This window comes from Acipenser ruthenus, chromosome 43 (assembly GCF_902713425.1).
Source record: "Acipenser ruthenus chromosome 43, fAciRut3.2 maternal haplotype, whole genome shotgun sequence".
NCBI classification, from domain to species: Eukaryota; Metazoa; Chordata; class Actinopteri; order Acipenseriformes; family Acipenseridae; genus Acipenser; species Acipenser ruthenus.
Window position 1 is genome coordinate 2,126,154 of NC_081231.1, and position 20,786 is coordinate 2,146,939.

At 43.9% G+C, this 20,786-nt stretch overlaps 2 protein-coding genes, 2 non-coding genes and 1 pseudogene across 4 annotated transcripts; 1 reads left to right on the forward strand and 4 right to left on the reverse strand.

The window, feature by feature from the left end:
- Window positions 1–1,387: 1,387 nt before the first annotated feature.
- On the reverse strand, window positions 1,388–1,578 carry LOC117398750 (U2 spliceosomal RNA). The gene has a single exon (XR_004543983.3). It is a non-coding gene; the product is annotated as a U2 spliceosomal RNA (small nuclear RNA).
- A 1,966-nt stretch (window positions 1,579–3,544) lies between these two features.
- On the reverse strand, window positions 3,545–3,753 carry LOC117398731 (U2 spliceosomal RNA; annotated as a pseudogene).
- Window positions 3,754–8,120: 4,367 nt separating this feature from the next.
- LOC117398542 (beta-1,4-glucuronyltransferase 1) lies at window positions 8,121–12,345 on the reverse strand. Its single transcript, XM_033997506.3, has 2 exons — window positions 10,916–12,345; window positions 8,121–10,034 (listed from the first exon to the last, which is right to left on the reverse strand). Exons 1-2 carry the CDS (start codon window positions 12,137–12,139, stop codon window positions 9,843–9,845), a joined length of 1,416 nt encoding a protein of 471 aa, XP_033853397.3. The 5' UTR covers window positions 12,140–12,345; the 3' UTR covers window positions 8,121–9,842.
- Window positions 12,346–12,692: 347 nt separating this feature from the next.
- On the forward strand, window positions 12,693–12,774 carry trnas-gcu (transfer RNA serine (anticodon GCU)). Its single transcript has one exon. It is a non-coding gene; the product is annotated as a tRNA-Ser (tRNA).
- Window positions 12,775–14,695: 1,921 nt separating this feature from the next.
- Window positions 14,696–20,763, reverse strand: LOC117398492 (prefoldin subunit 2). Its single transcript, XM_033997424.3, has 4 exons — window positions 20,630–20,763; window positions 16,702–16,790; window positions 15,527–15,650; window positions 14,696–14,979 (listed from the first exon to the last, which is right to left on the reverse strand). Exons 1-4 carry the CDS (start codon window positions 20,711–20,713, stop codon window positions 14,794–14,796), a joined length of 483 nt encoding a protein of 160 aa, XP_033853315.3. The 5' UTR covers window positions 20,714–20,763; the 3' UTR covers window positions 14,696–14,793.
- Between the last annotated feature and the right edge of the window lie 23 nt (window positions 20,764–20,786).

Here is a 20,786-nt window from a genome sequence, read left to right on the forward strand (position 1 = left end):
ATATTTTATCTTTTTAACTAGGATGTCAACGTTTCGTCTTTGTAAACTGTGATAGTTAATGTTAGGCCTACTGACAATATACCTTGCGATACTACAATACTGGATGTGATTAGAATATTACTAAAACATTAAATTTCGATTAAAGAATAACCTTGATGTGTAAAGCCTTTTAATATACAGTAAATAAATCTTTGAGATAACACAACTACAAGTGATTAACGACATTCAGGCAGAAAAATGGCGACAAGCATTTAACACTAGGCCTAGTGTAGAGAGACGCAAGTTACAGTATAACTGAACACACTGCATCACACAGATGCACAAAAAAAAGTATTCCTTTTGTCGTGACATCGTAACAATATGTACCCAGGTGCTTGTGAGAGATATTGGGGGGTTCGTTTAGAGGCTGTACGCCTTTAAGAAGAAAGGCGTGATGGAATATCAGCTGTTGTCAGCTGACATACAAATGCTTAAGTGCAGAGGTGCTGGATTATTACACTGCGGTTTCCTGCAAATTATGATGGAGACCAAACGTGCGAGTACTGTTAAAATGAACAGTTGCATTCCAAAAATGTAGAATAGCGAAACAAAAATAAAATGCCCTGAAAACTTAAAGAAAACAATTTAAATGAAGCAATAAGCTCAATAATTAAGCTAAAAAGTGCAACGTTATCTTTCCCCAGTCAAATCAGAGAGTGCCTAAATAAGCACGGTAATTTACCATAATAAAAAACTGAAATGAAAAAAGAATGTAGCACATACATACAAAAGCTCAACCAGATAGTCAACAAAAGACAACATATTTCAATTTTGTCGTATTATATATTTAAGGTAAGGCAAGTTTATTTTCCATTAAGTGCTCCCAGCTATAATGTTCTGCCGCTCGGCTGTACAGAATTCCTGGGGAGAACCCTGCAATTTAGAACAGGGTTTGGAACAAATATCAGGAGTGGAAGGGCCAAGTTCAGAGAAGAAAAACAAATCTAGGGGCAAAGTCAGGCAATAATCAAATTAACTTGCATAAATTGAAATTAAACTTGACTAAAACAGCTCTCCACAGCCCAATTGACATTACAAGGAGCCAAATTGCTGTAGCACCATCTGTTGGATGCAACAAGATATTGCAGCAAGTGTTTATAACCCAAGAACATGCAGCGCTTTTTTCCCCAGGTCTTATTTTTAGCTATTTGAGTTATGTAAATCTTCTATATACTGTATGAAACAAGTTTTCAGTTACTTTCCAAAATACATATAGTAGTAACTGGACAGTACTTTTACCATCTTTTCTTTACACCAGTAACAAGCAGCCTGGACAAACCACACACCATCCTACAGGAATTTCATGAATCCTAAATCTATTTTTCACCAGTTTAGTTTCCCCCCGGGAGGGGAGTGCACCGTTCCTGGAGGTACTGCAATACCAGGTCGATGCGTGGAGTGGACGGAGCAAGCCCCTCTTCCATCTCCCAGTTCCAAAAATCAATTTAATATATGGTCCCCAGATAGGGGACGTATCAGATATTAAACTGATAAGAACAGATACTACACTTGATCTTAGCCAAAAGGCCGAGAAGCGATGCTGAGCTGCCCTCGAGACGAAGGCCCCCCCTCCGCTCACTCCTTTACCAGTTAAGGTGGGGGGGGGGGGGGGGGGACGTATGCAAGCATTGTAACACAGGAACAAAGCCACACACAGCAAAAGCATGTTGTATTAACTTGTAAAGTGGAGTGTGCGTTATTTCGTATTTAAAACAGGACTTTATTCAGAGCTAAATCAACCCAGTATTCCAACCAGCATAAACACGCCTCCCTATTATTACGTCACGAACACATGAGCAGAGCAGCTGCTCCTGCATTAGGCAATCTTAACCACGGCACTACAGTGACACCTGGTGGACATACTGAACTACAGGAAGCATGTAGTTTAACCCATGAAGTACCACATTTCTTTGAAAAAATTGTAACAATCTGTATTTATACATTGCATTTACACAACTTTTGCAGTTAACAAAAGAGCAAGTTATAATATTAGTTGAAGAGATTTTAAAAAAAGATCACAAACACTGGGTCAAATCAACCATAAATCAAATCTGCCACAGATCAGGGGTGTCCAATACCGGTCCTAGAGGCCAATATTCCACTCCAGGTTTAACAGGTAAAATGAGATCATGAACTACTTGGTCTGGATGGACGTTTAAGGCCATTGCACACGGGATCCGATAACGCATCCGAATTTACCCTGCGTCTAAACAAAAAAAAAAAAAAAACATTCATGCATATTCCCTATTGCACCTTGCACACCGAGTTCGTAATTGTTGTACGACGGTGATGTGTCCATTTTGGAATCTAAACAAGTTCAATTTGACGTGCGTTAAATTACATTGACCAATTAAACAGCTGGGAAGACACATGGATTCTAGCAGTTCCCTGAACAAAACGGAAAATCTAATTGTGTGTGTCGTCAAACAAATTACTTTATGCTAAATCCAACAAAGACTTTGGGGGAGGGGGAAAGAAAAAATGTTGACATTGCCGCGGACTTGGGCATGAATGAGACGTATTCTAAAACATGAAATTATGAACTGATAGCATACATAAACATGTGGATTTTATACAGTATAGGTTATTGCAAGCATATACTTTATTTAAATTGTAGTCGAGGAAGTAAAGAAACAATGGCCTAACCTGGAGACACAGAAAGAAGTGTTTACAGGGCAAGACCACTCAGGGCTTAAAAGTCAGAAGAGAGGCAGTACATCAAAGTGATGGAAAGTATTTGGTACTTTTACATATATTTATTACAGGAGCGAGTGTTTGAAAAATTAAATATTGGTCATATTGTTTCTGATGCTAGGACAACCTTGTAATTTTTTTTTTTTTATGTATTGCGTAACATTGTAGATCTAGCAGAAACGTAATAATTAGCAGGTTTTAACTTCCATCAGCGTTTGATGATCATTAAGTTTATACTACATTTAACATTGTGTTCAAAGTTAAATAAGAAATAACAGAATTGTATTTGTTAAAATACTGAAACTAGGTATATTTACTACAAAGCCTCTACTGCACATTAGCGCTCTGAAGTACGATATTAACGCATCTAGTGTGCAATGGATTGACGCACGATTTTTTTCCGATGACCGATGCTAAATGAGGTAACAGATCCAGTGTGCAATGACCTTAATTGGTTCAATTCAACAATTTAGACCAGGAGTGGACGGGGCAATCTTGGCCACCCCTTCTGTTTCAGCCAAGTTCAGATTAGAAATAATCTTAGGGGAAAGTCCGGGAAAAACATTAAATTAACTTGCAGAAATTGAAATAAACTTCACTAAAGCAGCTCTCCACAGACCAAACTGACATTACATGGCGCAAAACTGGTATGTGGCCATCTGTTGGATGCAACAAGATATTGCATCTTAATGTTTACAGTTCCAACAAGTGTTTAAACCGGGGAACAAGCAGCCTGGACAAACCACACACCATCCTACAGGAATTTCATGAATCCTAAATCTATTTTAGCCAGTTTAGTTTCCCCCCGGGAGGGGAGTGCACCGTTCCTGGAGGTACTGCAATATCAGGTCGATGCGTGGAGTGGACGGAGCAAGCCCCTCTTCCATCTCCCAGTTCCAAAAATCAATTTAATATATGGTCCCCAGATAGGAGCCGTACCAGACGGTTTCTTAATAACTGCTTCAAGCGACACATTGAACAGCTTAATACAAAAATAAAAGCCACCAGCACTCAGGGTAAATAAACACCACACAATATGGATAAAGAGTTGATTTTAGCTACTTTAGTGGTCATTAAAAAAAAAAAAACATCCCAAAAGGTCTTTACTCAAACTTACGAAACACAACGTTAATATTAAAGACGTATTTAAAGGGCGTATAACAAACAGTTTGCCGTAAGTCTTCGATTGTCTCATATCCGTGTTCAAAATTAAATACAAGCATTTAAATCATTTTATTTACTGACGTGGTACACAAGCCCACAAATGCAGTCCAAGCCTGGTCCAACGGTATGCGGTTCACAATATATTTTTGGCAACTACATTTACAAAACCCACGTACCACGTGAAGACGACCAAAAATAAAATGTAAAAAAAATAAAAAAAACTCACCTTTCGGTGAAACAGTTTCCAAACACATTAGATATTCTTCATTTTGACGCCGAATTTAGCCAAGGAAAGCGCGTAACTTTGGTTTACATAAAAAATAACATAAAAACAAACACAAAGTAACTAATATAATTTAAATCCTCTTTCGCTGCAGGTTTCTCGCTGCATCCTGCTCCCGTAATGTTTGACCAAAAGTCAACGCGAATTCACAGGTGTCCTTTTTGGTGACAATTAGCCAATTCAATGATGGTTTCCAAAATAATATTCATTAATTTACTCAATTTAGAACACGTGTGGTGCAATTAAACTCGGCTTCGTGGTTTAGCTCTGTGTGCTGTTCGACAATCACCAACAAGCATCAATTATACAATTAAAATTACTATAAAAAAATCTGAACGTGGTTTTCAATCCGAAATTAATAGAATATCCGTAATGATTAGTGTCAATAAAAGGGAACAGCTCATACCCTTGCAAACTGTAACTACATTTCTAAAACAAAACCGCCTAATCACAATCGCTGCATTTGTTGAGTATATTTCTAATTGTAGCCAGACACGTTTTGCTGTCCACGAAAACCTGCAGCACGTTTACGCACCTTATCTTTTCTAAACTCTCACAATCGGGTATGATAGTCCAGGCGAGCGGTTTCATAATGGCGTTTTTAAGTCAGCCTTCTTTAACACACACAGCAATAGTCTTCTGGCACAACAGACACATTGGTTTCACATTAACCTCACTAAAAACAAAGAAATAGGTTCTCATTCAAACAGCCATCCAAAATAAACAATGCGTGTATTTTAATATTCACTGACATGACGTTCAATATGAAAGTTTTATGAATTTCTATTTATTTTTTTGGCTGCTTTTTGTTTTCCGCTCATGAAAAGGCTGGTAGGCCTCAGACTGACGTTAAGGGGCCGCGCGTTGAGCTGCTGGATCTAAACAAACAATTTTAAAAATCATTTCACAACCTTTTTATACTGACACGGAACCAGTACCATTATACACGAATATGAACATATTTCAACCGTATTTTTAGTGCTTCTTACCTGAAAAATAATTGCTGTCAAACCGGAACTTTCTAAGCGCGAGACGCGCGCGTTAGGTAAAAACCGCCAAACCAACCCAAAAATATATACAATAATAAACTCGAATTTCACAGAAAATATAGTAAATCAACCAAAAAAACAGAAAAACTCAGTCACTGAGAAAAATTCAATTATTTATCGTGTCAGTTTTAACCTCACCGCTCACACGTTAACCACAGAGTAACAGCTCTGACTTCGCCCCTCGTGCGACGCAGATTCAGCTGTTTGACCCTCCCACTTAGTCACAGTCGCTAATTGGCGTCAATCATGACGGTTGCCTATTATGATTGGTGGAGTGGCCAGAATTTTGAGAGAGAAGAGGTGGGCATAGAAAATATTTATCTGTCAATCATAACCGTTGCCTGTTATGATTGGTGTAGCGTTAAGAAATAAAAAGGTAAATGAACCAATAGTTCAACACTTATAAAAAAAAAAATGAACAGACCATGGATGACCTGGGATTTGTAGTTTTAGAAGACATGAAAGTAATGAATGTACAATACCGAAGAAAATAAATGGTTATTATAAATAATGAAACAGTACCATAATAATAATAATAATAATAATAATAATAATGTAATAAGGTGAGAAAAATGTTGTTATTTTATTGCTAATCTTAACACTACATAGATTTAATGACTTCACATGCTTTACCTCCTCCACCACTTTGAAGAAGTTTAAGAAATAGTACTTTATGCCACATTGAATCAAATGCCTTTTTAAAATCTATAAAGCAGGCAAATATTTTACAATATTTGTTTATTTACTACGGTGTATAGGGTGTGATTATGGTGGTTTGGTAGAAATCCAATCTGACTCTTACTCAAGACACTGTTCGGTAAGGAAGGGCAGTATCCGGGCGTTAATGATGCTGCAGAACACCTTCCCCAGATTACTGCTCACACAGATGCCTGGGTAGTTATTAGGGTCGAATTTGTCTCCATTTTTATGAATGGGGGTAATTCGTCCTTGATTCCAGATATCAGGGAAATAACCCACCTTTAGTATTATATTGAGGAGTTTGAGCAGGGCCTCCTGCAGCTTGGGGCTGCTGTGTTTCAGCATCTCATTGGAGACGCTGTCTGCCCCGCTGGCTTCTCTATTCTGGAGGGCCTGCAGTTTCTCCTTTAGCTCCTGCTCAGTGATCGGGGAGTCCAGGGGGTTCGGATTGTCTTTAATTCCATTTTAATTTTTCACAGATATTGTTTTGGTCTGATATTTGTTCACTTTGTGGTATTGTTTCAGTTTTTCAAAATGCTCTTTCCATGCGTTTCCATTTCGAATAGCCAATTCATCAGGTTTTGATTCATTCAGTTTGTTCCAATTTTCCCAGAATCGTTTTGAGTTAACAGACTCCTCGATTTCTGTCAGTTGTTTATTGATGTGGTTGTTTTTTTTTTCTTTTTAAGTGTGTTTGTAATTATTTAATGGCTCCTAGTAACTGAGGCGGAAATCTTGGTTGTGTTTTTGATCTGATAATTATCAGAGTTGTTTTCTTATGTTCTTACATCCTTCGTCAAACCAATTCTCATTTTTTTCTTTTCAGTGTTACTAATTATTTTAAAATTAGATTTTAAAGCTGTTTAAATACATTATTCAGATTGTGTACAGGCAGATGTATTCCTACTGTGTGGGTATGAGGTGACCAGAAAGGTGTCTATTAACATTTGGATTTCTGGGTTTCTGATTGCTTTCTGGTATTCTCCTGCACTGTTTGGAGCCCCTCAGTAAGAGTGATTGAGGTTGTGCAGCTTGCTGGGCTGCGTCTGCTGTTGTTTGCTCTGAGAAACACAGTGGTTTGACTGTGACGTGACAGAGGGGATTGAGGTCTGACAGTGAGTGCATGAATACAGGAGGGGTCTACGTCAGTAATGGTGTCATCTACTACACTGTTGCCAAGAGCCAAGCTGTAGGTGTATCTTCCCAGAGTCCCCTCGGATCCGACCCTTAACATTGTACAGGCCCAGGCCTTGACAGAGCTGCAATAATTGTCTCCCATTTTTATTTATCTCCCTGTCTTAACTGTTTCTGTGGGAGCTGATGGGCGTGGAGTATAGGGAGTTTTGACCAAATATGTGGTTGTCTCTTTGTGTGCTGGTAAAGTCGGGCAGCGTGCCTGTCCTGGGGTTCAGATCTCCACAAATTAGCACATTCCCCTGGGCCTGGGGATGGCAGATCTGTCTGGAGGCTGGAAAAGATTTCCTTGTCACAGTATGGGGACTCTGAGGGGGGACTATGTATATACTGCACACAGGAAGATCTCACTTTGACGAGACAGCATCTGCTCATTTTTAACCACATGTGTGACTTTTTCTATGGGCTGTACAGATTTTATGAGCTCTGCTTTGTGCCAAATAATGATCCCCCCAGTCTCTGTCGTGCCTGACTGCACTGTGTTTCAGGGAGGGCACTACGATCTCCCGGTAGCCTGAGGGACAGCGAGTGGACACGTCTGCCCTATGTCTCCTGTAGAATAAACAAAGACTTGGGTATTCCGGCGCTCGCATTCTGCTTGTGTGCAATATACGATCAATTTAAACCAATCAAAAGCATCTCTATTCACTTCACTGTGAATGACGATTAATTACATTCATAAACTCTAAGGTCTGTTTCTGAGGTCTCAGTATTTTTATGTACGCTGGCTGTAACTGATGATCATTAAAGACGAACCATTATAATTAAGCATAAAATTAAATTAAATAGCTCCCCCATGTGGACAACACTAGAAGCAGCAGATTTAAGCAAAACACTGTCCTTACTTCTCTTTTGTGTTCCCTCAAGTTATGCAAGCTTCTTTGTTACCATTTTGACATGTGAGGTTAAACATTTAAAAAGAATGTCTGTACCAAGTTTCATCCCAATTGGATAAGCGGTTCTCTGGAGACCGCATATGTAAAAATGGAACTGCAGTACACAGTTTGAACTGTTTTATTTTTTTTAATCAACACTTTAATTGAACTCAAATAAGTTAACAGACAAACAAATACATAATAAATAAACACAGGTGAGGCTGTCATTCTAGGTCAATGTCATCTTTAGTTCCTAATTAGTTTTTGCTCAATTTCAAAAGAGTAGGACTTTCAAAATACTTGCAAGTATACATGCTGACTTCAATCAGTAGTGGAGTTTTCAGTGTATTAAAACTAATGGTCCTGAAGAGATTTCTTAGATACTGAAAAAAATGATTTAGCCTGGAAAACAGTACTGCCTTACCTATCTTGTCAATGAAAAACACTCCAATTCATGTGCTATAAGTAGCTACTTTTAAATATGCTAAGAACTATTGCATACATTTAGATCAAGGTGTTTTGTATTACTGGCAATACACATGGTGTGCACTAGATGGCGCTGACTCACACTGCTATAAAGAAGCTAGCCTGCCCTGCGTTACATAATGTCTATGGCAGGCAACTAGAACTGAAGAGCAGCTCCTGAACTCTCAGCCAAAGCAACTTAACACAAATAAAAACACACTGCGTTTGGGTTCTTGCAATAAGAACCCCTCATTTGATGCCATCCTTTGATTTGTTTAATGGGTTCGTTTTCCGGTTCAACTGAAAACTGCAGATTTGTTAAGAGAAAACAGTGGATCACTGTCTTGCACTTCCTGGATCATTTCAGGACTTCCTTTTCTGCCACGCTTTGCAGCCAGTAAGCCGCTTTGAGCACAGGAAGTGCAGCAGTAACAGACTTCCTGGAAGGCATTGCAAGCAAACTGAGAACTTCCTGTAGTTCCAGTTTTTTTTTTTTTTAAATACAAATTGGTATAACATGTGTTTCTTTCAAAACTGCACAAAATAATGTTGTTAGCTACGACCACTTTAAATTGATCTCCTGTTTCAGAGTTGATGGGGCGACACAGACAGCGGCTGGTGAGATATGTGGTCAGCCTGCGATGTCCCTAACCAGATACTTACTGAAGATCCAACGAAGGAACTAGCTGGACACTGGACTGCACTGAACCGCGTTTGAACAGCACATGGGAGGAGTCTCCTGATTGTGACTGTGGTGAAGTGCAATCCATCACTCACATCCCCCATCACTGCCCAACACATGCTTTTGCAGGAGGTGCAAATGGAGTCCATCTGGTGACCCCAGACGCCATCGAATGACTTTCCAAACTCAACGCACAGCTAGAAACTCGGGACGTTGCTTTTCAAATGCCACACGAGAGAGAGAGAGAGAGAGAGAGAGAGAGAGAGAGAGAGAGAGAGAGAGAGAGTTGATGGTATAATGACAATATTTTAACAGTACACCCCTGCCTCAGCTCTCCAAGACAGTGGAGTCTGCTGGTGGCTCAGCCCATCAACCCTACTGGAGGTGGATATGCAAAGCTGTCGTCACTGGGAATATGCAACTGATTACTTTCCTGAAAAAGAAATTCTGAAACGCTAAAAAAAAAAAAATCAATCAACCAAACGTGCAACACAAAAAGCATGCCCACTGGAAAAGTCCTTACAAGTTTGATCAAATAGATATGCAGTTTCATCCTCACTACACACCCAACTTGGGACTCTTTCGTTTAGTTTAGTCTGCTTATCCCTGCAAACAAAATCTAATCAGTTTGCTTGCTCCACACAGACACACACAGAGGACTGAAGAGACGGGGCCTGTTTGGGGTGCCCGAATCCCCCTCAGCAGCGCCGGGTCGAGTCCTGGTACTTGAGTTTCAGCCCCTCCTTGAACTGCCTGAAGAGAACTCGGTTGAGGCGGTTCTCCTCGTCCTTCCTGGCGTGAAACTCTCTGGACACTTTGAAGCCCCGGTGCACCAGGAAAGCGCTGCTCAGCACGGAGAAGCTGTAGCCAGCAACGTGAAGCTCACAGGCCTGAGATGAGAGAGAGAGGCAGAGAGAGAGAGAGGGGGGGGAGAGAGAGGTGGGGAGAGGGGGAGAGAGAGAGAGAGAGAAGAGAGAGAAGAGAGAGAGAGAGAGGGGGGGAGAGAGAGAGCGGGAGAGAGGGAAGGGGAAAGAGGGAGAGAGAAGAGAGAGCGGGAGAGAGAGAGGAAGGGGAGGGAGAGAGAGAGAGAGAGAGAGGGGGGGAGAGAGAGGGGGGAGGGGGAGAGAGAGAGACACAGAGAGAGAGAGCATGGGAGAGAGGGAAGGGGAAAGAGGGAGAGAGAGAAGAGGAGAGAGTGAGGGAGAGGGAGAGAGAGAAGAGAGAGCGGGAGAGAGAGGAAGGGGAGAGAGGGAGAGAGGGGGAGAGGGGGAGAGAGAGGGGGGAGGGGGGAGAGGAGAGAGAGGGGGGAGAGAAGAGGGAGGGAGAGAGAGAGAGAGACAGAGGGGGGAGAGAGAGAGAGAGAGGGGAGAGAGAGAGAGGGGAGACAGAGAGAGAGGGGGGAGAGAGAGAGAGGAGGGGGAGAGAGGCAGGGGAGAGAGAGAAGCATCACTGCAAACCAACAGCTTTCACAACTGCAGTCAAACGCAGAGAACCCAGTCAGAATACAACAGAGCCAATGGCAAAAGCTCTCGATAATATCACTGTGTGTTCAGATTCATCCAATGAAGAAAGCGCTTCTCTAGTTAAACTGTGTAGTGTGACATACAGAGGAGAAAGGCAGTGTGGCTTTTTCATCATAATTGAGAATTACATCCAGAGCAGACTGAACTGCACTCTCCCTCCAGTCCAGGGCAGGCTTGAGGCAGCCTTATGGAAGCTGACATTAGTATTGTAACAAATAAATTAAACAACTCCTGTTCTAATAACTCACCTGACTGATCCTGTTGAACCCGTACTGCCTGAACCTCTCGTCGTACAACGGCACAGCTCGGCCCCCGATGTAAAACGGCTCCCAGGGGTCGACCCAGCTGACCGTGTAGGCGACCTGGAGCTCCGTGCTGTCAGCGCCGCCCGGGCTGTGGAGGTTCACCCAGCTAGAGTAGTTGCTGGGCGCTTGGCATTTGTGGCACAGCTCCTCATAAAAGGGTCGCACCTCACCCACCTGGTAGAGCTGCAGAAGCTCCGTTTTGGTGGCAGGTATCTTCCGGGTGTGCCTTATTTCAAAAGCGGGCACAACGAACACCTCGTCGGGGCGGGGAGCTCTCCTTTTGAGGAAGTTCAGGAAGTCGTCGTGCAAGTTTTGGCTGGGCAGCATGTCAATGTCGATGACCAGGGTGTAGTCCGCGTCCAGACCGGCCCGGGCCACGTTGCGCAGCAGGTTATTGGGGTACGACACGTTGCGCCCCATGGCGTAGTTCTGAAATGTATCCCTGTGCTTCTCCAGTTTACGGAACACGTCCTGGCAGTCCTGCAGCCCGGCAAACTGCTCCCGGTCCTGCTCGGGGAAACTCGCGATCTCGCCCGAGTGGCAGATCAAATGGAAATCAACCAGCGCTTGGACTTGCGGGCAAAACTCGCTCAGGGCAAAGATTAGCGCCGTGGAGAACTTGACATCTTGCGCATGCGCGAATATGGCAACGGACAGGGCGTTCCGCCAACGGCCCAGGAGCTCGTTCAGGTGATGCAGGTTGTTAATGGAGGTGTGCGTGGCCAAGGCGAACTGCTGCGTGCGGTCCGAGCTGCCCCTCGGTTCGTGGTTCGCGGTGAATGCGCTTTTGATAATGTTTTTATAGACGCGGTACTGCCCGCTCTGGTCAAATATGCCACCGGAGGAGAGGGAGTACTTGAGCCGCTCCTTGCGGGTGTTTTTCTGGTGCTGGAAAATGCCGCGCTTCAGCTGGCTGTTGGTTTCGAAGAGCTCAGAGTACTTGTACCGCTGCTGCTTGCCGTGCAGTTTGGAGAGCAGGGACAGGTACATGAGCTGAAGGAGCGCTACAAGGAGGAGGGCGCTCAGGACCACTTTGAAAACGGAGCACTTTTTGGGGAAATGCATTTCCCAATCCAGCGGCGGCTGCTTGTTTCTGCGGGGGGGAAGCGTGTGACAGACGGCTCTTTGCCAGTGTGTGTAAAATGTGTTCGTGGTGTAGTCGTTCATTCACGCATGCAGTTAGATTATATACCTCGCCTCAGTAGTGCATCTGCATCCAGCATGTCTCCCGACCGAGTCCGGCTTCGCATTATTAGTAGTATCACACAGATCGCGTTATTGAATTCTCAGGTCTTGCAACGCTGTTCTCATCACAGTTCTCCGTGCTCCGAAATAACACACAAACAACAGAGACGCGCAGCAGTGTTCATTCTGCTCGGTTGCATGAAAAGTGTAGATTTTTTGGAATAGCGCCACCTGCCGGCTGGAAGGATACACTTCTCCATGTTGTGCTTCTGAAATACATTTTCATTATTATTTGTCTACATTAATAAATCACGTTACAACATAGCACGTTGTCCGAATTTACGGCCAACGTAGCTGTGACGTAATCATTCAACTATAAGTATCAAGTTGTATGATTTCTGTTTTGCTTCGGGTAAGCAATCAGCCGTATTGTGTGTATACTTTATCGATCCTTGCGTTCAAAAATAATGCATTTCAGCGTCAAACTGTAGCGTCTGAGTTCTTTTATGGGAGAAATTGAGGCATCGAGAGAGAAGACGAGGTGGCCGAGTGGTTAAGGCGATGGACTGCTAATCCATTGTGCTCTGCACGCGTGGGTTCGAATCCCATCCTCGTCGACATTTTTTATTTTTTAATAAATCAAACACATATCATATAATATTGTTTATAAAATGTGGAATTGCAACAAACTCTTTTTAATGATTTTAAAAAGTGGCATGAATTAAGCATTGTTTGTATATCAGCCCAGCACACAGGTAACGTTTCCCTATAGGAAATAAAATGCATAATACACAACTGAGGAGGGAGACACGGGCTGACAGTACACAGAGCTCTCCGGCAGAGGGTAGTAGAGAGGTCAGTACCAGTTATTATTATTATTATTATAGATTTCTTACAGCAGTCTGTGAAGTATTTTTATGTTCTAAGATGTAACACAAAGTCAATGTATGACATCCGCTATGTAACTACGCGTTATTATTTTTTTTACACATGCATATGTGTTTATATCTGTACACAAATTAACTTTTTGGATCCACACAGAAGTTTTAAACGATTAAAAAAAAATCATTTATTTCAGGACGTTTTGTACAAAAGCACTTCCTTAGTGTGTGGAAAGAAAATGAAATACATTCGTTAATAATTTAAACCTTTAATAATTTATATGTGTGTGTGTGTGTGTGTTGTTTTCTTGTTTGTGTTCAAATAACAAAAAAAATACAAATATCATTAAAAGAAAATAATGCCATTTCAATTCGTGACTTTTTCAGTGTGAAATGAAGAACGCATTCTCCACTCACGGGATTAGGATTAATGTTGCAGAACACAGACAGGCTGCGGGAAAGTTCAGTCCACACTAACACCCCAAACAAACGCTAAAACAAACTAAAACATAACTAACCCAGTCCTCATCAACACGCCACCCACGCGAGCCTTTTCATCAGGGAACTCCAAACCTAAAACACCCAAACCAATACCAGATTCCTGAAAAGTGCCGGAAAACCCATTACAAAAAAAAAAGATTACATTTGAGATTGAGTCGTGAATTCACTCTTGTACTCTGCCCGGCTCTCAAAAGTCTTTTCCTATTCCAAGCTGTTCAAACAAGCCAGATGGGCGACTAGTCTGTGACTGTGGGGAAAATTGTGAGGGTCTGGAACCAACTCCCCAGTAATGTTGTTGAAGCTGACACCCTGGGATCCTTCAAGAAGCTGCTTGATGAGATTCTGGGATCAATATGCTACTAACAACCAAATGAGCAAGATGGACCGAATGGGGTCTCCTCTCGTTTGTAAACTTTTTTATGTTCTTATGAAAATATGGAACTCACTGAGTTTCTTTTGGAGGTACCATTAACTGGTTTATCCCGGTCAGAGCTGGTAATGCTGGGTTTCAATTGGCCATGCTGGATTAAGAGGTGCCAATGATGGCTCAAGAAATAAACAGTGACTTTGAGGTCCCTTCACTGTAAGAGTTAAACTGCTGAATACACCACAAGGAATTTAAAGTACCTAGAACAGCAGAACCTCAGAGTTACAAACACCTTGGGAATGGAGGCTAAAATGTGAAAGAGTTTTCAATGGTCGTAATCATTGTGCACACCTGCTATCTACACCCTCAATCTGGAGAATAATACAAGGATACAGCACAGTCGTGCAATAGTGATTGTACAGGTTTTAAAATGGTGCTGTACAAATTTAACTTACCCTTGAGATCGTAATTGTAGCAAAAACGGATTTTAACATCCAGGAAAATCTGGGTTAACGCTGGGCTTGATTTTTAATTTGAAACAAAATTCATTCATTTAGCCTCCTTTCGTGATGTTTAAAATTAAAATGTTTCTAGTAAAATTCCCCGTATTTGCTTTGAAATCTGCCTCGCCGCAGGAACTCACGATTAAAAGGCCTCAGTGAGGCTTAAAATATCAAACTGTAACACTGTGCAAAACTTAGACAACCATGGTTTAATTTATTATTTTTTATTCAGTGACAACATCAAAAAGAGAGAACCCCCCGCCCCACCCCACCCCACCCCACAGATACAGTACTGATGTCTCAAAACTCTTTTCCATCCTTCTTTATGTGGCATTAAGACTGTATTCCATTAGCCCCTCCTCCTATCTGGTCTCCTAGGAAACCCTAGGAGACGAGAACTCCGGCCCCACCCTTGGCCCCGCCTCCCTCAGAGTCCTGAGTGCCTGAGGCTGCTTTCCCCGCCCCCTCCTCTTCCCCGACCAATCGGATGTTGTAGCGTTCTCGGTATTCGTTGAGCTCTCTTCCTTTAGTCTGCATCTGAGTACTTATCGTCTCCACGATCCTGGAAATCTGTGAGAAGAACACACAGCACATTCAAATGCATTATTACTGGATTGCAAAGAGATGGGGACAGCGCAAGACATTAAGCTTGCTCAGGGTCACACGCATTTCCCATCATCCTCCTGCTCACTGGTATCACATGTACCCACATGGCCCTCTCAGAACTACATTTCCCATCATCCTCCTGCTCACTGGTAAATCCATCTGTTACACATGTGAGCAGGAGGATGATGGGAAATGTAGTTCTAAGAGGTTCATGCAGGTACATGGGAAGCCATCTTGAGGCAGGGAATGCAATTTAAAAGTTTAAAAAAGTGGTCAAAATGTAAACAGTTGTAGCAACACATGGGAACATGTAACACAATAAAATAAAAAGGCAGCTTGCATAAATGCCCACTTAAACTTCAAACATTTCTCCATAGGATCTTAAATAACATTTTAAAGCTTGTTTAAGGGCAGATTTGACATGAGTCACTAAAGCGACGTGCCGGCAGCCCCCTGGTCCAGCTGACCTGGAGTGTCTGTACTGTGGGAGGAGGGGTTCGGACAGACACACCTGCTCTTTGTTGCTCTCCAGCGCTGGAAGCACCTCCTTCACCGTCCGTTCAACTAAAACCCCCCCGACCATCCGGAAACACTTCCGCGAGGGGTCCACGTCCCTCAGCGTCTCTATCACCAAGCTGCGTGCGAGGGAGAGAGACAGTGAGCTTCCGAACCCGACAACAGCACATTCAAAATCAAGTACAGCCAATTCTCATGAAAACCAACTCCGACTGCACGAATTTCCTCATGCTGCACATTTTTCTACATGGTCCCGGAACCAATTTAGCAGTCGCTTATTGTAAGCTGCTTTTTATATTATTATTATTATTATTATTATTATTATTATTATTTATTTCTTAGCAGACACCCTTATCCAGAGCGACTTACAATTGTTACAAGATATCACATTATTTTTACATACAATTACCCATTTATACAGTTGGGTTTTTACTGGAGCAATCTAGGTAAAGTACCTTGCTCATGGGTACAGCAGCAGTGTCCCCCACCTGGGATTGAACCCACGACCCTCCGGTCAGGAGTCCAGAGCCCTAACCACTACTCCACACTGCTGCCCATGCATTCATGTAACACTAATTTTCTGTTGGTGCATGACCTGGATACACTGTGATCCTTAGAAGAGATTTTATTTTTTCTCTGAGCACACACTCCCAAGTAAATGCTGAGAAATATATTGCCTAGTTAAAAATTTCACAAGAGCTGTTTTTCTTGTAAACTTTGCAGGGGGTTCTGTAGCCCTTTAAAGAATCTGATGTCAGCGTGCAGTACAAAGAATAACCCGGGTTCAAGGCAGTACAAAGTGCAGACATGAAGAATAACCCGGGTTCGAGGCAGTACAAAGTGCAGACATGAAGAATAACCCGGGTTCAAGGCAGTACAAAGTGCAGGCATGAAGAATAACCCGGGTTCAAGGCAGTACAAAGTGCAGGCATGAAGAATAACGCGGGTTCAAGGCAGTACAAAGTGCAGACATGAAGAATAACCCGGGTTCAAGGCAGTACAAAGTGCAGGCATGAAGAATAACCCGGGTTCAAGGCAGTACAAAGTGCAGGCATGAAGAATAACCCGGGTTCAAGGCAGTACAAAGTGCAGGCATGAAGAATAACCCGGGTTCAAGGCAGTACAAAGTGCAGGCATGAAGAATAACCCGGGTTCGAGGCAGTGTTTCACCTGTGCTCGTTGATTTCCATCTCCAGCTCAGCTGCTTTAGAAGCCAGGCTGCGCTGTTCTTGCCGCATCCTCTGAAACCCGGCCACCACCTGAGACACACAAACACAAAGTTGTCTACTTTATTTTTTTCAGTGGCAAGACTATTGACACAGTTATAAGACAGTTCAACAGCTTCTCTTTCTCTGCTCCACCAGCATGGAGCAGAGGGAGGCTGTTCAGACAGTATAAGAGCCTCTCTTTCTTTCTCTCCTCTCCACCAGCACGGAGCAGAAGGAGGCTGTTCACAGAGTATAAGAGCCTCCCTTTCTTTCTGCTCCACCAGCATGGAGCAGAGGGAGGCTGTTCAGAGAGTATAAGATCCTCCCTTTCTTTCTCTGTGCTACACCAGCATGGAGCAAAGGGAGGCTGTTCAGACAGTATAAGAGCCTCCCTTTCTTTCTCTGTGCTCCACCAGCATGGAGCAGAGGGAGGCTGTTCAGACACTATTTCATCTCTTTTTCTCTGTCTCTCCCTGCTCCTCCTACCCCCACTGTCACCTCTCGCCGTAACCTCCGCTCTCTCTCCCCCTCTGTCCTTGCCTCCACTGCTCTCTCTCACCTCCCTCCTATCGACTCCTTTTCACAACTCTCCGTAGACTCTGCTACCTCCACCCTCTTCTCCTCACTCACCTCCTCCCTCGACTCCCTCTGTCCCCTCACCTCCCGTCCTGCTCGCCCCTCCCCTCCCCATCCCTGGCTCTCCTCTGCGCTCCGCTCGGCAAGAATCACACTGCGATCTGCTGAAAAGAAATGGAAGAGAACCAAACTCCCTGCTGCCCTAGACCTTTACCGCACTCTCCTCTCCTCCTTCTCCTCTACTCTCTCCTCTGCTAATCTGTAATCCAAGCCTCCACTAACAACCCATGTAAACTATTCTCTACCTTCTCCTCCCTCCTAAACCCTCCCCCCCTCCTCCTCCCTCCTCTATCTCCCCTGATGACTTTGCCTCCTTCTTCTCTTCTAAAATCTCAGATATCCGCAAACTCTTTAACACCTCTCCCTCCCCCGCACCCCCTCCTGCTCCAACCCCTACACCCACTACATCCCCTACTTACTCGCCCTCCTTCTCCACCTTCTTGCCCCTCTCAGACTCTGACCTCTCCTCCCTGCTCCAGGGTCACAAACCCACCACGTCTGCCTTGGACCCCCTCCCCACTCACCTCTTTCAAGCTGCTGCTCCTGCTCTACTCCCCTTCATCTCCTCCCTCCTCAACACCTCAACACCTCTCTACTTTCTGGTATCTTTCCCTCTGCCTTCAAAAAAGCCTCTATCACTCCCCTCCTCAAAAAACCTACCCTCGACCCCACCTCCCTCCAGAGCTACCATCCTGTCTCCCTCCTACCCTTCCTCTCCAAAACCCTCGAGCGGACTGTACACCGCCAGCTCTCTGCTTTCCTGTCCAACCACTCTCTGCTTGACCCTCTCCAATCTGGCTTCCGCTCTGCTCACTCCACTGAAACCGCCCTCCTGTCTGTCACCAACTCACTTAAGTGTGCCCGAGCTGCCTCTCTCTCCTCTGTCCTAATTCTCCTCGACCTCTCTGCTGCCTTTGACACTGTTGATCACTCTATTCTACTATCATCTCTTGCTGACCTGGGGATCTCTGGCACTGCTCTGGCCTGGTTCTCCTCCTACCTCTCCAACCGCACTTACCAGGTAACCTGGCGTGGAGCAACCTCCACACCTCACCCTCTCTTAACTGGAGTCCCCCAAGGGTCAGTCTTGGGTCCTCTCCTGTTCTCTCTCTACACCCGCTCCCTGGGCCCCCTCATCGCATCCTATGGTTTCTCATACCATTTCTATGCTGATGATGCTCAGATTTTCCTCTCCTTCCCCACCTCTGACTCCACCATCTCCTCCCGTATCTCTACCTGTCTGTCTGCTATTTCCTCCTGGATGCACTCGCATCACCTCAAACTCAACCTCTCTAAATCTGACCTCCTTTTCTTTCCCTCCTCCTCCCCCTCCTCTGATCTCTCTATCTCTGTTCCTCTGGAATCTACCACACTCTCTCCCTCTTCCTCAGCTAAGAACCTTGGAGTCACCCTGGACCCCTGCCTCTCATTCCCAGCACATCTCCACTCTGGCACGCACTTGCCGATTCTTCCTGAGCAACATCCGAAGAATCCGACCCTTCCTCACCAACTATGCTACCCAGCTCCTGGTCCAGGCCCTGGTACTCTCCCGCCTAGACTACTGCAACTCCCTCCTGGCTGGCCTCCCTGCGTCCGCCACCCGTCCGCTCCAGCTCATCCAGAACTCTGCTGCCCGCCTGGTGTTCTCTCTGCCTCGCTTCGCCCACGCTACTCCACTACTCCGCTCGCTCCACTGGCTCCCGATCACCACTCGCATCCAGTTCAAGACTCTTGTACTAGCCTACAGATGCCTTGACCAGACTGCACCCAGCTACCTCCAGACCCTCATCTCTCCCTACACCCCCACTCGACCTCTCCGCTCCGCCTGCACTAGAAGACTAGCTCTACCTCCGCTACGCTCCCCTGCCTCCAGAGCCCGCTCCTTCTCCACCCTTGCTCCGCAGTGGTGGAATGACCTTCCTACAGATGTCAGGACTGCCCAGTCCCTGACCACATTCCGGCGCCTCCTTAAGACTCACCTCTTCAAACAGCACCTGTAGAACTCCTCTGTTTGTATCCTGGGACACTATCACCCTTCATGTAAATGTGCTTTATTTTCCTCTTATCTGCCCCCTATTTTACTGCATTTAATCCTGTACTTCAGAATACTGTAATCTGCCAAGTGTTTAACCTGTAGTACTTTGTATTTAATCACATCCTGATGTAACTATCACTATTTAATCATATCCTGATGTAACTATCACTATTATCTGCTGTATTATTGAATTGTGGTTTGTCACACTTGTACTTTGCTTGAACAAAAGTTATTGTATTTCTTGCTCTTATTGTATTACTTGTATTGTAACACTTGAAATGTATTTGCTTACGATTGTAAGTCGCCCTGGATAAGGGCGTCTGCTAAGAAATAAATAATAATAATAATAATAATAATAATAATAATAATAAGTATAAGAGCCTCCCTTTCTTCCTCTCTGCTTCACCAGCATGGAGCAGAGGGAGGCTGTTCAGACAGTATAAGAGCCTCCCTTTCTTTCTCTATGTGCTCCACCGGCACAGAGCTGTTAAGTTAACAAAGCATTTGATTTTTTATATTATGTACAGAAGGCAAAAAAGAAATTTAGCCAAGCGAGTTGTCACGCGTTTCAGCTAATGGTTTGATGATAAAAATCAGATCATATTTCTGCGTATGAAACCGCTTTTGTTTCAACAGGATTCCCTTTTTAATCCACGTATGTAATAATGCTATAGAAAACTGCGTGTCGCGTTCCATAAATATATTTGCTCTTCTCCAAAGAGTGAAGAGGTAATACGCAAGTACAGTAAAGTAACAGACCAGAACACAGTAACTGCAAGTCACTACTCGGGCAGTCAGTGATAACTGAACCAGCACAAACGCACACCTGCTGCAGATCCTACAACAACGTTATAATAATATTGTATTATTATGATCAACTAGCCCGTCTCAGCCACAGGGACATGTATTATTTAGCCACAGCAGTAAACGATCTAATTTCGATGAACACAACACGTAAAGGAAATGTAATTTAAAAAATAATACATTTACAAACACTACCATCTTCCTGTGCGTCTATTTGTTAGCAACGCTAGCTCTAAATCTTTATACAGCATATTTAAGAACAGCACAGAGTAATTCTGTCACAGTTGCTGAGAGAGAGGGAGGAGGTGCACCGTTATACCGACACTCAATTTCGCTCATTTCTCCTGCAAACCGCTTGTTATGAGCGGCTGTCCATTCTGTGGACACTTGTAAATAAGTCTATTTCCCGGTGTACCTGCTCCGCGGCGGGACCAGCCTGTTTGGCCCCGGTATTGTTGGGTTTAGCCCCCGCCGCGCTGTTGCTACTGCTCGTTGCCATCTTGGAATGGGCAGCAACCAGCAAGAGGACCCCGCCTTACAACTCCCAGGTGCCTCACTAACTGCCTGTCGTA